Source organism: Haematobia irritans, chromosome 3, assembly GCF_050003625.1.
Source record: "Haematobia irritans isolate KBUSLIRL chromosome 3, ASM5000362v1, whole genome shotgun sequence".
In the NCBI taxonomy this organism is placed as follows: domain Eukaryota; kingdom Metazoa; phylum Arthropoda; class Insecta; order Diptera; family Muscidae; genus Haematobia; species Haematobia irritans.
In genome coordinates, this window is record NC_134399.1 from 201804199 (window position 1) to 201822325 (window position 18127).

The 18127-nt window shown below is 38.3% G+C and overlaps 1 protein-coding gene across 1 annotated transcript in view; it reads right to left on the reverse strand.

Moving 5' to 3' along the window:
• Nucleotides 1–240: 240 nt before the first annotated feature.
• Nucleotides 241–18127, reverse strand: part of LOC142231614 (uncharacterized) — a 32558-nt gene continuing 14671 nt past the window's right edge. The window contains exons 11-16 of the mRNA XM_075302240.1: nucleotides 12058–12117; nucleotides 11816–11995; nucleotides 11407–11744; nucleotides 11188–11335; nucleotides 2179–2355; nucleotides 241–2096 (exon numbers count right to left, since the gene is read on the reverse strand). Coding sequence (XP_075158355.1) covers nucleotides 1941–2096; nucleotides 2179–2355; nucleotides 11188–11335; nucleotides 11407–11744; nucleotides 11816–11995; nucleotides 12058–12117 — 1059 coding nt within the window. The 3' untranslated portion in view covers nucleotides 241–1940. The remainder of the gene's footprint in view (nucleotides 2097–2178; nucleotides 2356–11187; nucleotides 11336–11406; nucleotides 11745–11815; nucleotides 11996–12057; nucleotides 12118–18127) is intronic.

An 18127-nucleotide genomic window follows, 5' to 3' on the forward strand; every position in this document is an offset into this window, starting at 1 on the left:
TTATAGAAATAAAATTTTGACAAAATTTTCTTTAGAAATAAAAATTTGACAAAATTTTCTACAGAAATAAAATTTTAACAAAATTCTCTATAGAAATAAAATTTTAGCAAAATTTGCTATATAAGTAAAATTTTGACAAATTTTTTTTTTTGGAAATAAAATTTTGAAAAAAATTTCTATACAAATTGTAGATTTTTGGTAGATTATTTTTGGCTCGAGTGGCAACCATGATTATGAACCGAATAAAATTTAAACAAAATTTTCTATAGAAATAAAATTTTGACAAAATTTTCTATAGAAATAAAATTTTGAAAAAAAATTTCTATAGAAATAAAATTTTGGTAGATTATTTTGGGCTCGAGTGGCAACCATGATTATGAACCGATATGGACCACTTTTTGTGTGATTGGAAATCGGCTATATATAACTATAAACCGATATGGACCAATTTTGGTATGGTTGTTAGCGGCCATATACTAACACCACGTTCCAAATTTGAACCGGATCGGATGAATTTTGCTCCTCCAAGAGGCTCCGGAGGTCAAATCTGGAGAATGGTTTATATGGGAGCTATATATAACTATGGACCGATGTAGACCAATTTTTGCATGGTTATTAGAGACTATACGCCAAAATCATGTACCAAATTTCAGCCGGATCGGATGAAATTTGCTTCTCTTTGAGGCTCCGCGAGCCAAATCTTGAGATCGGTTTATATGGGGGCTATATATAATTATGGACCGATGTGAACCAATTTTTGCATGGTTATTAGATACCATATATCAACACCATGTACCAAATTTCAGCCGGATCGGATGAAATTTGCTTCTCTTTGAGGCTCCGCAAACCAAATCTGGGGATCGGTTTATATGGGGGCAATATATATTAATGGACCGATGTGGATTAATGGTTGTTAGAGACCATATACCAATACCATGTACCAAATTTCAACCGGATCGGATGAAATTTACTTCTCTTTTAGGCTTCGCAAGCCAAATCTGGGGATCGGTTTATAAGGGGGCTATATATAATTATTGACCGATGTGGACCAATTTTTGCATGGTTGTTAGAGACCGTTGTTCGAGACCATATACTAACACCATGTACCAAATTTCAGCCGGATCGGATGAAATTTGCTTTTCTTAGAGGCCTCGCAAGCCGAATTTGGGGGTCCATTTATATGGGGGTTATACGTAAAAGTGGACGGATATGGCCCATTTGCAATATCATCCGACCTACATCAATAACAATTAATTGTGCCAAGTTTCAAGTCGATAGCTTGTTTCGTTCGGAAGTTAGCGTGATTTCAACAGACGGACTGACGAACGGACGGACGACGGACATGCTCAGATCGACTCAGAATTTCACCACGACCCAGAATATATATACTTTATGGGGTCTTAGAGCAATATTTCGATGTGTTACAAACGGAATGACAAAGTTAATATACCCCCCATCCTATGGTGGAGGGTATAAAAAAGAAACGTTGCCTAATTTCATTTATAAACAAAGTTCTGCAATATTAAATGTTGCCAATTTTCTGTACTCAAGCGAGTACAATGGCAAGAAATGGGTTAAGCGCTATCGAAGTTCATAACTGGCACATTTGTGGTAAATGTACACATTTTGAACTATTTTGTGGGAAATAAGAATTTTCTTTGTCTTTATGTTTCATTTGTGTATAACTTTCTCCCTTTCTTATTGAAGACAACAAATCTTTCTTATATTGGAGAAATGTTGATTACAACATAAAAATTTCCATAATATTTCCATAATAGTTGTGTGACCCCGGAGGATCCACTTCTTTGAGTGCATCATCAATTAAATTTTCTCTGCAGTTAATTAAATTCATCATTCTCCCTATCTCTATTACGAGTGTTATCTTTTTATGCCCATTGCCTATAGATATTTATGTGATTACATTGCCGTAAAAGTCAGTGTCACATAAAAGATGGTGATGATTTCCTAGAACGTGATCGAGGTTTCGAAGGACTTTTTAGACTATGCCTTGAGGTACTTCGAGGCTTAAAACCCGTGGCATCAGACCAGGGTTCAGAAACACGACCATACCAATGTATTAGATCCATTACTTCAAGCTGAAAAAAACACAAAAAATCGATTAATAAAGGTTAAAAATATAAAAATTTTAAATGAGATTAAAAACCCATATCCACTTACTTGCAACGGTCTAGATAATTCCTTAAACATAGCAGCCTTTGTTAGATGAGAATTCTGTGATAGAAATGAAAGACACTTGGATTTCAAAGCCGTAGCCATATAATGATCAGCAATACCCAGTAGGCATAAAACCGAATGTTCATCAATTTGAGAATTTAATGTATTCTCACACAATTCCTGGTAAATAAGAAAAAAAAATTAATTATATTATTGTGGAAATTGTAGTTTCGGACCCAACTAAAGTCACACATGCTACAATTTTTTCTACAAATATTAATATTAGTCGCATATGAAACCAAAATTTTCTGAAGGGATAAAAATTCAAAATGCAAGGCGGGCATGCTCACCATTGCACCACGGTGGCTCCCTAGCTGTAGGTTACAGTCCACACAAATCGATAACTCCACATTTTGCACGGTGAGCGAAGAGGCCCCACGAGAATTATGGATGAGATTTTACACAGAAAATAATTTCCGTACTTAAACTAACGCTAAATTAAACTTATTTTTATTGCAAAAAAATTAATTGTTTGTAGTTAAATTTTATTATTTTTTGCGAAATTTTCCACAGCCCAATGAAAATTTCGATTTTTTTAAGAACTAAACGTGAGTATAAAGTTCAATGACCGTACACATAAGTTCAATATGAACTAAAGGAAATGAAAATTTTCGTGCGATTCCCAAAAATAGTAAGAATGAACTACTGTATGGTGAAAATGGTCATGATTTGGCGCCAATAATCTTCTTCTTTCATTTTAGTTAATTTCTTATTGTATGGGAGGGTGTAATTTCGAGAATTGCAGTTAAAAAGTACAACGGATTTTAACAACGCTTTGTGGAAATCTCAAAATGTGGAGTAAAATTTAGTTCAATTTTCGTACGAGTTAGTTTATTCTTCTTATAAAACAGTTTACTTTTATTTCGGTGTACCAGTTCGCCAGGCATATCCTTAGCGTTGGCTATCTGATGCATGGCAACCCGTCATTTCACTGGGATCAGGTAACCTACTCATAATTCTCACCATTGACCGACCGTCCGATTTAATAACCTTTGAACGCCGAACGTTCATCAGTCAAATGAAAGCTAACTGGAACGAATTCAGAGAATACATAGATCGCCGTTTTATGCCCAAAGGATGTTCCGAGACATCATCCACGCAGAACAGCTCTCTTCAATCCCGCTGGTCGAATTGCCCAGGTGAAGGCCAACTTCCCAGCAGAAGCCGTAGGACTCGCAGACCTGCCGCAATGTAGAGCCCTCTCGAATTCCACGATGTAATCTCAGTCACCTTTGAGGTACTGAAGTGCCTTCTCTAGAGGCTCTCTCTAATAATGCGGGATCTCGTGCTCTAGAAGGGGAATGACAACCCAAATATTCCCGAGTTATAGTTGCCCATCCACAAAATGGTGTATTGGATGGATACTGCGACAACCCAGGAGATGCTGCTTTGACAACATGACACATTGACCTCCACATAAGCTTGGCTGATAAGTCCCCGGTCTAACAAAGAAAAACTCATTTTTTTGTCACAATTCGTTTTTATTATTCAACATAGTTCCCTTCAAGAGCGATACAACGATTATAACGACCTTCCAATTTTTTGATACCATCTTGGTAGTACTCCTTCGGTTTTGCCTCAAAATAGGCCTCAGTTTCGGTGAACACCTCTTCAAATTCTTTCCCTGCGAGCATTCTTTTGAGGTCTGAGAAAAAGTTGCTGGGGCCAGATCTGGTGAATACGGTGGGTGGGGAAGCAATTCGAAGCCCACACAGATAAAAATAAGTTTGAGAACCAATAACTTTTGTTGGAAAACCAATAACAAAATTTGTTAATTTTCCTGCAACAAACTAATTTGTACTTTTAATAACCATTATTACAAAAAAGTTGTTAGCAATCGTTACCATCAGAAGGCAACAAATAATTTGTGTTCTCAGTAACATAATTTGTAAGTAATTTGTTGAGCAAAAAATATTTGTTGCTGAACGTTACATTTAATCCTCAACAAATATTTTTGAATTTGAACGAAAAAATTTGTATGTGGTTTGTTGGAGTCTATCAATGACTGTAACAAATTTATTGGTGTATTGACAAAAAATTAAATTGAAATTGCCAGAATTATTGCACCAAAATTGCAGGAACAATTTTGGAGATATTTTGTTAAGTACACACAGAGAAGGAATATGACCAAAATGTTTTTTTTGGACGGTGAACATGTAACATTTTTGTGTCGAAAATCCTATACTCAGTTTTGTAAATGTATTACGATTTTAAATTTGAGTAGTCCAGTGTCTAGCAAGCATTTTGACAACTTTTTACCCAGTGATATATATTCTAGTTAATTAGAATTGTAATAATTCCAATCCCGATATTAATATGGTTTTATTAATTATGTCATACAACAAACACATTTAAGAAACTACCATATTGAAAAATACAAATTTTTCACAGACATTTATAAATGCTTTTCTGTATTCTCTGATGAAAGAGCTCTTTGCTTGCTATCATACACATGCATGTGCTCATACTCATTTTGTTCTAACGGTATTCTTCGCAAACTTATTTTAGCTTTCGTACATGTTCTCAGCGATGTGCTCGTAACCAGTCTTGTATTTTTGTTTTTGGTTTCATATCAATAGCAGTCAACTATTTTCGCAACAAAACAATTTGTTGAAAATTCAGAATATTTCTATTATTTCCTCTGTCAAGCATCTACAAACACAATCCAACAACAAATGCCTCATATTCAATAGATAAATTTGTTGAGCATCAGCAGATTTATATACAAATAAAGTTGTTAATATTTATTTGCAGTTATTTTTTTGTGTGCAATTCATGAATTGTTGCCATCGTTCTCAATGACTTGTGGCACGGTGCGTTGTCTTGGTGGAACAACACTTTTTTCTTCTTCATATGGGGCCGTTTTGCCGCGATTTCGACCTTCAAACGCTCCAATAACGCCATATAATAGTCACTGTTGATGGTTTTTCCCTTCTCAAGATTAAAATCGATAAAAATTATTCCATGCGCATCCCAAAAAACAGAGGCCATTACTTTGCCAGCGGACTTTTGAGTCTTTCCACGCTTCGGAGACGGTTCACCGGTCGCTGTCCACTCAGCCGACTGTCGATTGGACTCAGGAGTGTAGTGATGGAGCTATGTTTCATCCATTGTCACATATCGACGGAAAAACTCGGGTGTATTACGAGTTAATAGCTGCAAACACCGCTCAGAATCATCAACACGTTGTTGTTTTTGGTCAAATGTGAGCTCGCGCGGCACCCATTTTGCACAGAGCTTCCGCATATCCAAATATTGATGAATGATATGACCAACACGTTCCTTTGATATCTTTAAGGCCTCTGCTATCTCGATCAACTTCATTTTACGGTCATTCAAAATCATTTTGTGGATTTTTTTGATGTTTTCGTCGGTAACCACCTCTTTCGGGCGTCCACTGCGTTCACCGTCCTCCGCGCTCATTTCACCACGCTTGAATTTTGCATACCAATCAATAATTGTTGATTTCCCTGGTGCAGAGTCCGGAAACTCGTTACGAAGCCAAGTTTTTGCTTCCACCGTATTTTTCCCCTTCAGATAACAGTATTTTATCATAACACGAAATTCCCTTTTTCCCGTTTTTTTCACAATAACAAAAGTTGCTTCACAAAAGACGCTCTATCTCACAAACTAATTGACCTACAGACGTCAAATTTTGACACGAATCATTTGAAGGTTGGATCTAGCAATCCCGTGGGGGATTGCTAGATCCTCTATCGGGACCCTCCCATTGGCGAATTGGGGAAGCTCACTTTGCCTAACAGCAAAGCGGGTACCGAGGAAATAAAATACTCGGGGGTGACCAAAAACTAGCCTAAAGGACGGCAGCTGGTCCCTTAGTACCACTGGTGGGCAGAAGCTGAGGCAGCTGGTATGGCAACCAATGGAAATCGGTCGGCGCTCCGATGGCCACCAATGGAAACGGCTTCCGAACAGCGGAAAGCGGACGTCGGTCTTGGAGCAAGCGGTTCGCTATATAAATGTGTACTTTTGTTAGATGGGATGGCGTCTACAAGCTGGCAGCCCCAGCACCATCATAGGTTACAGTAGGCCAATCACCCACTTAGCCGAAATTAAACCTGATTAATGAAACATCTACAGGAAATGAAAGAAACAATCCCCACACGGTGACGACTATTGGCACACGAAACCGGATTAGAATTGGACAATGGAATGTAAGAACACTCAGGGAGACATCGCGCCTGGCACAACTCGAATCGCAACTTCAAAAGTTTAAAATAGCAATACTGGGCATTAGTGAGATGAGATGGTGTAAAAGTGACAAAATAACATCTGCGGAGGGTAACATCATTTTATATAGCGGCAAGGTGAATCGAGCGGAAAGCGGGGTTGGATTCTTAATATCTAGAAAGGTTGCAAAAACTCTCAAATCATGGACACCCGTTTCTGATCGTATTATAACAGCACGCTTCCACACAACAATAAAAAAATGTATCACAATAATACAATGCTAAGCACCAACCGAAGACGCTGATACTGCAGTGAAAGATGACTTCTACAACCAACTGATGGCAACAATACATAGCACTCCGAAGAGGGACATACCTATCCTTATGGGGGATCTAAACGCGAAAGTAGGAAACAACAATACAGGACTACAACACATAATGGGAAAACATGCAATTGGTACAAAAAATAATAATGGAGATCGTTTTATAGAGTTATGCCAAACTTTTGATCTGGTTATCGGTGGTTCACTGTTCCCCCATAAAGACATACACAAATACACATGGACATCGCCCAACGGCACCACGAAAAATCAAATTGACCATATATGCATCGGTCGTAAATGGAGAGGTTCGCTCCAAGACGTTCGATCAAAACGAGGGGCTGACATAGACAGCGACCACGAGCTAGTAGTCGCTTCAATAAAAATCAAACTAAAAAACATTATCGCCAGAAACAAGGGAAGGCTACACAAACTCCTAGACGTATCGAAACTGAGAAACGTAGAACTAAAAGAGGAGGTAGGAAACTCTCTACGGAGTTGCTTACCGGGAAATGACGACACGTGGGAACATACGTGCAACATGCTAAGAGAAATAGGAAAAAATAAAATAGGACACAAGCAACCCGAGAGAAGGAAAAGATGGATATCGGAAACAACGTGGGGACTTATACAGGAAAGAAACCGACTAAAAAGGCACCAGTCGGATAACTTGAACCTCAGAGCCCAATACCACGAAATCGCAAAGGCAGTTAAGAAATCAGCGCGAAATGATAAAAGGAATTACCTCCAGAATTTGGCAAACGAAGCAGAGGCGGCAGCAGGAGCCAATAATATGAGGGAACTACACAAAATAATTGGTCAAATATCAAAACAGTACAGAAACCACAATCAGCTAATCAAGGACGAACAAGGTAGACTCCTAACCACAACTGAGGAACAAACACGTAGATGGAAACAACATTTTGAATCGATTAGCAACGATAATGGAGTTTACGAAGACAACGGGTATAGCGAACACAACGAATCGGAAGCGAATATCAGTAGCATAAACGTGGACATGCCAGACATTAATGAAATAGCCAATGCCATCCTCAAATTAAAATCTAACAAATCTCCAGGAGAAGACGGAATCCCACCTGAACTCCTAAAAACAAACCCTCAGGTATCAGCGGAAATACTAACCCCACATATACAAAAAGCATGGCTAACGGAACAACTGCCAGAAGAGTGGACAAAAGGAACAGTAATAAAACTACCAAAGAAAAACGATCTCACGGACTGCAATAATTGGAGAGGCATTACCCTGCTGAACACGATTTACAAAATACTAGCGATAATTCTCAATAATAGAATGCAATGTGTAGAGCAAGCGTTAAGCGAAGAGCAGGCAGGATTCAGACCGCACAGAAGTTGTTTAGATCAAACAAACACACTCCGTATAGTTATAGAACAATCTATCGAATGGCGTACACCGTTGTATATGGTATTCATAGATTTTAAAAAAGCGTTTGATTCAATAAAGAGAAGATCGATATGGGAAGCTTTGGTACGCAAAGAGGTCCCGAAGAAAATAATAAATATCATCAAAGCTATGTACACAAACTTCACGCTACAAGTACGTCACAATGGTACGATCAGTGACCCATTTTACACAAATGCTGGTGTTAAACAAGGCTGCCCACTTTCGCCACTTCTGTTTGCAGTAGTGCTAGATGACATCATGCTAAAGCTGTCTCAACAAAAAAGAGGGATAGTATGGAACATGCACAGGCACCTTGAATACCTAGCGTACGCAGACGACATTTGCCTATTATCCCATAAACACTCTGACATGCAAAATAAGCTTAACGACCTCGTCGCCATGTCAAAACAAGTAGGTTTGGAAGTGAATATTAGCAAAACTTTCGCAATGCGTATTAACCAATCTACCGATAGCAACTTCACCATCTCCAATCAGCCTATCTCTTTTGTTCAGAACTTTTGCTATTTGGGTAGTATGATGTCTAGTGACAACGGGATAGAAGAGGACGTTGACAATCGGCTGAAAAAAGCCAGATCAGCATTTGGCCGACTGAAGAAAATATGGAGGGCAAGACAAATATCTCAGAACACAAAAATAAAGATTTTCAATTCGCGCGTGAAGTCAATACTTTTATATGGAAGCGAAACCTGGCTCATGTCTAAAAACATAGCACAAAGAATTCAAACTTTTATCAACAAGTGCCTCCGCATAATATGTGGTATATTCTGGCCCAATACAATAACAAATGGAGAACTGTATACAAAAGTAAATGAAGAACCAATAACAAGACAAATTGCTAGACGAAAATGGAGATGGATTGGGCATACATTACGGAAACCGACAAACAGCATCTCTAGAATGGCCATGGAGTGGAACCCCCAAGGATCGAGAAGACCAGGGCGACCCAAAAATACATGGCGCAGAACTGTACAAACTGAATTATTAAGAATAAACAAGACACTAAACGATATTAAAATTATATGTATCGATAAAAGTAGATATAAAATTCTTGTAGAAGCCCTATGCTCCCAAGAGGAACAATAAAGGAAAAAAAAAAAAAAAAAAAAACTATATAAAAATAATATGCATTTAATACTAGCGACGCTATCTATGTGTCAGACTGGGGACTTATCAGCCAACCTGTTAGAGGTGTACTGCAGAGACATCCGGTCTCTATGTTGTTCCAATGCGTATCACTGTCTGAGGCATTCACACACTGAGCCGCCTCTAGCTAGCGCTACATAGATAGGTTCAGATTCACCAGCCCCGGAGATATCTCTCCATATTGGGGAAGTCCCTACTTCACTCTACGAGGTCTTGACATTCCACAGATAATTAAGAACCTATCTGCTCTCGAGCAGGTTAGCATGACTGACCGTATCGAATGCTTTCGATAGGTCAAGCGTCACTAGGACCGTCCTCTTTATATGTACTTTACGCAATCCATGTTCGTGGTTTGTAGCTAAACAATTCGCCACTAGGCTGGGGAGGAGTAGTGATTCGAGTATCTTGGCTACTGGCGAAAGAAGAAAGCACGGTCTGTACTATTCACCTTAGCTCAAGTCTTTTCCTGGCTTCAGTAGGGTTATCAACCTACCCATTTTCCAAACATTAGGTATAATGAGTGACTTCTCAGATATTGATGTGTCGCTTAGCTCTATCACTCTCGGGATGCTCAAAATCTGTCGGTTTAAAAACCTCTTTTCTGATCAATCACCGTTACGTCGCCAATGGTGACTGAGATTACATCGTGTAATTCGAGAGGGCTCTACATTGCTGCAGGTCTGCGAGTCCTACGGCTTCTGCTGGGAAGTTGGTCTTCACCTGGGCAATTCGATCAGCGGGATTGAAGAGACCTGTTCTGCGTGGATGATGTCTCGGAACATCCTTTGGGCATAAAACGACGATCTATGTATTCTCAGAATTCATCCCAGTTGGATTTCATTTGATTGAAGAACGTTCGACGTTCAAAGGTTATGAAATCTGACGGTCGGTCAATGGTGAAAATTATGGGGAGGTGACCTGATCCCAGTGAAATGACGGGTTGCCAGGACAAAACATTCATCAGATAGCCGACACTAAGGATATGTCTAGCGAACTGCTACAATCATCCATAATTCTCGTGGGGCCTCATCGATCACCGTGCAAAATGTGGAGTTATCAATTTGTGTGGACTGTAACCTACAGCTAGGGAGCCACCGTTGTACAATAGTGAGCATGCCCGCTTTGCATACACAGATGGGTTCGCTCGGTATATACACATTGTATAGCCCCATACATGACTGTCATATAGATTTTGCTTACTGGCGGATCTGGAAAATGTTAACGGGGTGGACGACCCACTGCTGCTAACGTAAGCACAGCATCATGACACGTAGTCAGTAAGACTATACTCCCCCAGCGATAGGACGAAACAGTTTCGGAAGTGCACGCACCCAAACACCGGTTACACCTTACCGATACCGAACTGTAGTATATCAGTTTTCGGTAGGCTGAGTAGTACTATGGTCTCGGGTTTTCCTCTAACTCGGCTCGGAACAGAAGCAAGCGTAAATGGCTCCCTGGAATGCACCTCCTTCAACACAAAAAAGGGACGAAACAACACCGACACTGATGTGGCAACAACTAGACGATGATTTTGATCTATCGGATCAATCCTGAACTAGGAATTCACCGCCGTGTTGATTTCAACGTAATGTGAATCGACGTTCAGATTCGGCTATAAAGTTCCCTTGCCATTAGGCTAAATATAGAATTCGGCAGGACTCATTAATCACCACTTATGGTGTCACAATGGACTGAATATTCTATGGTAAGTGAGTCTAAGATAATGAGCTGTCACTGTACCTAACCTAATCTAACCTATCGACAAACATATTTATATAGAAGCTATATCTAAATCTGATCCGATATGGACACCATTTTATAAATATAGGTAATATCTATGCAAGAAATATACCTTCAAATCGTCAATGGAATATTTATCGGCCAACAGCATTAGTTCACAAATTTGTTCAGCTCCTACAGTTTTATCAATAGGGGCGCCATACAAATAAAGTAGAAGACGGCGAAAAATAACGGGAGAGCAATCGGTGACAACAATTTTCCTAAACAATAAAAAGACAAACAGATTTTTTAATACTTTCTCTACAAAATGTTCAATTTCTTTGCGACATACCTTGTTAAACTTTCTTGCATACCAGACATTAAGGCCTTTTTAAACCATTCACAACGGGCTGCAACTATGACACGATGTGCTCGAAATGTATGCACCTGTATAGATGCTTTATGGGATGCCATAAGCTGGATATCCATGGAATTTTTATCCATGACATGAATATCGGGTACTGGTTTCGATGTTGTCGTTGTCATCGAGGTCGGGTGTTGCGGTGAATACATATGAACTTCAAATTCCATATCGGATAATTGAGCCGAGTGCAGGAGACGTAAAGCATTTTTTGACAAATTACTGCTGATCGCTATAGGCGGTTCGCATAGATGGCGGATAAGATTGAGCTGTAAATGGATTTGTTTGTTTTTTTTTATCATTGACTATTACTTTCTTATAATTTTTATTTAATATTTACCTTTATACTATTATAATCATGATCGTGTGTACGTTCCATTAATAATGGATCCAAGCTCAATTCAAATGTATCCTCGTTTTGCAATGAATTTAGTTCACTTTCCAGAATATTTGATGGTTCCAAGAGTCCCAATTCGATTAGAGTATGGGAGAATTCTTGTTTTTGAACCAGTTTACAAATCTATGGATTACAAAGCAATATTTTATTTTTAAGGTGAATGAGTTAACTCTTTGGTATTATACCTGACTCATGGCATCCTTTAATGCTGACTTATGATCAAAAACTTTCACAATAACACCATTCTGAAAAAAAATAAGAAAATTAAAAATACAGAAATGTTTTGGCCAAACAAGATTAATAAGAGATTAGAACACGTGACATTTTTATCCGATTCATATAAAATTATTAAAATCGGTTGATGTTTTGTTGTAGGCCACATAATTACAGGGTATCTGACCTGTAATGCAACAAATTAAATTTAATTGTTCACAAGTAAAATATCGGAAATAACATCAAAATTTGGAATCACTTTAGATATGTTCGAATTGTCAACATTTTCCACGAAGTATGGCCTATAAACGGCACTGAGGTATATTGAAGGATTCCCGGCGAATCCCCATCTTGAAATGATCGACACTTTGGTATTTTTTAGTGACAGCCTTCAACTCCTAAATGCCTCAGACGCAATACATTGAGATCAGAAGATTTTGGTCGGCATTGTGCGATTGAAATGAAGCGAGGACCCTCCTTTTTAAACCATTCTTGGTTGACGAGTGCTGTTGGAGTGTCCATGGTCTGCGGCCGAACTGATTCAATAATGACTTTAGGACATTTTCCAGCTAGGTTAGGTATAGTGGGTCCATTGTTTCAGGCTCATTTAGGCCATTCAGTCTATTGTGATACTACAGTGGTGAACTTCTCTCTTATCACTGTGTTCTGCTCGATTCAATGTTTAGCACTATCACAAAAGATCTCATTTTAATAGCCGAGTCCGAACGCCGTTTCGGTCAACCATGTCAGACTATTCGATGACATCGAGAACACAGCCCTACCGGGGCCAGTCGCATGTGGAATTTAGGTATAACAAGTATATACGGCTATAAGTTCGGCCAGGCCGAAGCTTATGTATCCTCCACCATGGATTGCGTAGAAACTTCTTCTAAACGCTGCCATCCACAATCGAATTACTTAAGTTGCGGTACCGCTTGCCGATGGCAAGGTATCTTAAAACCTCCTAACACCATCTTCTAAATTGTATGTAAGTCCATACGTGGTATATATTAAATCAAAAAAGATCGATCAAATACGTATATAATTCAGTTTGACAAAATTTTCTATAGAAATAAAATTTTCTATAGAAAAACAAGTAAGTAAAGTAGAAAGTCGGGCGGGGCCGACTATATCATACCCTAAACCACCATTACAGAATTAGTAATCATAAGCATTTATGGGGTAACATATAGGTCTGGGAGATAAACCGCAGTTGCATATTTGAGAAAATTAAGGGGTACATGTCTGTCAATCTGACTATAGCTCATAGTCAATGTTGCCACGGAAAATGTTCGGTTTACCCTACAAGGACAAAAAAAGTTCCCTACTTTCCCACACATTCCCAAACAATTTTCCCTACTATATTTTTCGTTAAATTTAAAAAATTTTACAAAACAAAAATGGTTCTAAGTACTTTATTATCTTAAAACATGAATATGCAACGTATATAACATAGAATATAAATTTGTATTACCACCACGGTTGCCACAGATGGTAGAATTCTACCCAAATTAGTAATCTTTTTTTGTTAAATCTCTATAAAATAAAATTTTGGAAAAAGTTTCTATAAAAAAATTTTTGTGAGAATTTTTTGTATAGAAATACAATTTTGACAATAAATTCTATAGAAATAAAATTTTGAGAAAAAATTTCACAGAAATAAAATTGTGAGAAAATTTTTTATAGAAATAATATTTTGAAAAAAAAATTCTATAGAAGTACAATTTTGACAAAATGTTCTATAGAAATAAAATGTTGACAAAATTCTCTACAGGAATAAAGATTACCACATATTGTTAAAGATCAAGCCTTGCCGGCTTCTAATTTCCTCCTCTAGAGCCACCAAAATGTAAAAATTATTACAAATTGTGTTGAGTGAGAATGTCCTACATTGTGGTCCTACGTCCCTACAAGACGCTAAATATTAGAAAAGCCCTACATATAGGGAATTTCCCCTACTTCTAGCAACACTGGCTGTGTTGATATTGCGCCTACGGAGTTAGTGTGCCACTAATATTGAGCCCATTATTAAAAAAGAGAAAATCGTTAAATTAGTGTGGGTAATAAATACAAATTTGTAAAAATCGAGCAATATTCTTATGTAAGAGCTACAAGTACGTATAAGTACGTTCGGCTAGTACATGAAAATTTGAAATTTGAGTAACATTGGTTAATAAATAAGAGTACTATGACCAAATTTGGGAAAATCGAGCGATGCATATATATGGAAGCTATATCTAAATCTGAACCAATTTGCATAATATTTTGCGGGTTTGATTAATACCACAAAAGGTTACCTTGTGCAAGATTTGAGTAAGATCAGTTAAGAAATGAGGCCTGTATGGTCAAACATAAGGATATTAGGGGCGAATTTTTCAAAATCGGGTGATACATATATGGGAGCTATATCTACATCTGAACCGATTTCCATGAAATTTTGCACATATAGTTAGTACTAAAGAGGACTGGATTTAGCCAACTTTTAGTAAGATCGGTTAGTAAATAAGGGTTCTATGGCCAAATTTGGGATAATCGGGCTATACATATATATGGGAGCTATATCTAAATCTGAACCGATTTCGATGATTTTTTGAACATATAGTTAGTGCTATAGAAGACTACATTTAGCCAAATTTGGTAAGATCGGTTGATAAATAAGGGTTTTATGGCCAAATTTAGAAAAATCGTGAGGTACATATATTTATATGGGAGCTATAGCTAAATCTGAACCGATTTCGACGATTTTTTGCACATATAGTTAGTGCTATAGAAGATTATATTTAGTCAACTTTGAGTAAGATCGGTTGATAAATAAAGGTTTTGTGGCCAAATTTGGAAAAATCGGGCGATACATATATATGAGAGCTATATCTAAATCTGAACCGATTTGGATGAAATTTTGCAGACTTGAAGGGCGATGGAAAAGATTACCTTTTGCCAAATTTGGTGACGACCGGTTTGAAAAAACGCGCAATGTGACCCCATTTGTCGAAATCGGGCGATACATATATATGGGAGCTATATCTAAATTTGATCCGATTTCTTCCAACTTCAATAGCGTTTGTCCTTGTGCCCAAAAAACTTCCTGTACCAAATTTCATCAAAATCGGTTAATAATTGCGACCGGAATCCTGTGAACAACAAATACATGGACAGACGGACGGACGGACGGACACCAAGCGCTAAATCGACTCAGAAGGTGATTCTGAGTCGATCGGTATATATTTTATGGGGTCTAAAATCAATATTTCTGGTGGGCACATTTTTTGGCCGATCAAACTTATTATACCCTGACCACTATGTGGTTTAGGGTATAAAAATGTTGACAAAATTTTCTATAGAAATAAAATTTTAACAAAATTTTCTATAGAAATAAAATTTTAACAAAATTTTCTATACATTGACTAAACATTGACTAAACTACCATACATTGACTAAACTACAAGTGTAGCTTAACCAACAGAGGAAAAGAATGCTTGCCAAATTTATTTGGGCAAAACCCCATAGACTGCAAGATGGTTGGATGGACGCACGTTTCGGAATGACCACATTCCTCATCAGCATCCTCTACTTGCAGCAAAACTATCAACCAATTATCAGAATAAATTCAGGCAGTTCATTAAACCCAACAATGAACCACACTTGAACCTTCCGACAAAATTTTGATAAAATTTTCTATAGAAATAAAATTTTGATAAAATTTTCTAGAGATATAAAATTTTAACAAAATTTTTATAGAAATAAAATTTTCACAAAATTTTCTATAAAAATAAAATTTTGGTCGATTATTTTTGGCTCGAGTGGCAACCATGATTATGAACCGAATAAAATTTTAACAAAATTTTCTATAGAAATAAAATTTTGACAAAATTTTTTATATAAATACAATTTTGACAAAATTGTTTATAGAAATTAAATTTTGGTCGATTATTTTTGGCTCGAGTGACAACCATGATTATGAACCAATGTGGACCAATTTTTGTGTGATTGGAGATCGGCTATATATAACTATAGACCGATATGGACCAATTTCTGCATGAATGTTAGAGACCATATACTAAGACCACGTTTGAACCGGATCGGATGAATTTTGCTCCTCCAAGAGGCTCGGAGGTCAAATCTGGAGAACGGTTTATATGGGGGCTATATATAATTATGGCCCGATATGGACCAATTCTGGCACGGTTGTTAAAGATCATATACTAACACCATGTTCCAAATTACAACCGGATTGGATGAAATTTGCTTCTCTTAGAGACTCCGCAAGCCAAATCTGGGGATCGGTTTATATGGGGATTATATATAATTCTGCACCGATGTGGACCAATTTTTGCATGGTTGTTAGAGACCATATACCAACATCATGTACCAAATTTCAGGCGGATCGGATGAAATTTGCTTCTCTTTGAGGCTCCCCAAGCCAAATCTGAGGGTCCCTTTATATGGGGGCTATACGTAAAAGTGGACCGATATGGCCCATTTGCAATACCATCCGACCTACATTAACAACAACTACTTGTGCCAAGTTTCAAGTCGATAGCTTGTTTCGTTCGGAAGTTAGCGTGATTTCAACAGACGGATGGACGGACGGACATGCTTAGGTCGACTCAGACCTTCACCACGACCCAGAATATATATACCTTATGGGGTCTTAGAGCAATATTTCGATGTCTTACAAACGGAATGACAAAGTAAATATACCCCCATCCTATGGTGGAGGGTATAAAAAATCGCAGACCAGTCGCTGCTGGCGACGTTGAGATTATATCATATATATTATATGTGGTGGTCTGCACAATTTTGGCATCCGGGCCCATTGTTGACCAGTAAAATCACTGCTAGAAACTTAAGGTTCCTCCACCAGATCCTCACTGTTCACGGCAGAAGTACGCTGTTGAATTTTAGAGTCGTCGGCTACATACCCCTCAAACTGGGCCAATATTCTCGGGTTTACAAGTCGTCTGCCCATGCCACTGGAATTTGCGATGAGCTCCGCGGTAAAAACAAAGTACTCAAGTCGACTGCCGGCAACACGTGGGTTGCGGACAAAGAAACTCTACCACTGACCGGCAATTGGCCGTAGACACAATTACATGTTGTCACAGAAGTATCTCCTGGGCTGTTATCGCAATTGTGGCATCCGGCCCCATAATTGACCAGTAAATTTGTTGGAAGCAAAATGGTTCACGGCAGAAGTACGCAGTTGAATGGTAGAGTCGATTGCGAGATATACCCTAAACTACTCGAAGATTCTCTGGGTTACATTCGACAGCCTTTTCAAGTCGTTTGCCACTGCAATTTCTGATTAGCTCCGCTATAGAAACAAGGTCCTCACGTCGATTGACGGCAACACTTGGGGTGCGGAAATTGACAGGTCAGTGGTAAACTATGCTGTACCAGTGTGGATACTTCAAACAAGCGACAAGGAGTGGAATATCATACAGACCTGTCAGAATGCTGTCTTTAAACTGCCACAAGATATCTCCGCTTTACACCACAAGATCACCTTTATGTGGAAACCATGATCATTTATGTGCGTAGACACAATTACATGTTTCCAAAGCAGTATCTACTGAGTTGTTATCATAGGAACCATCCAAATCACCATCTTTTGGGTAGGCATCCCCCAGGAATGTAACGTATGATCTTCATCTTCTAAAGCGCGAGATCCACCGTCTCAAAACAGAGCCTCAAGATCAAGCAGCATAGCAGACAGGTCAAAAAAGGCTTCATGAAGTTATTGTCGCTGAAGCGGCGGGAAGCTACAAGGTTATATCTGTTCTCGAAGCTCGACAACCGCACCGCGGAACCTAAAGAAGACAAAAAAACTGCTAAGGACGAGCAGCAGTTCAAGGCAAACTGGCTTTCTGCGGCGAAGAAGGTGTACAAGGTGGCTGTACAAAATCTGATGGCAGCTGCAAGCGTGAGGCCCGGCAATTCGGATTTGGAAAAGCGAAAGCCTAACTGAATATTTTTCCTGAATTTTATACTAATTGAACTTGAAAAAGAAATTTAATTTGATTTTTTAAATAAACGATTTCG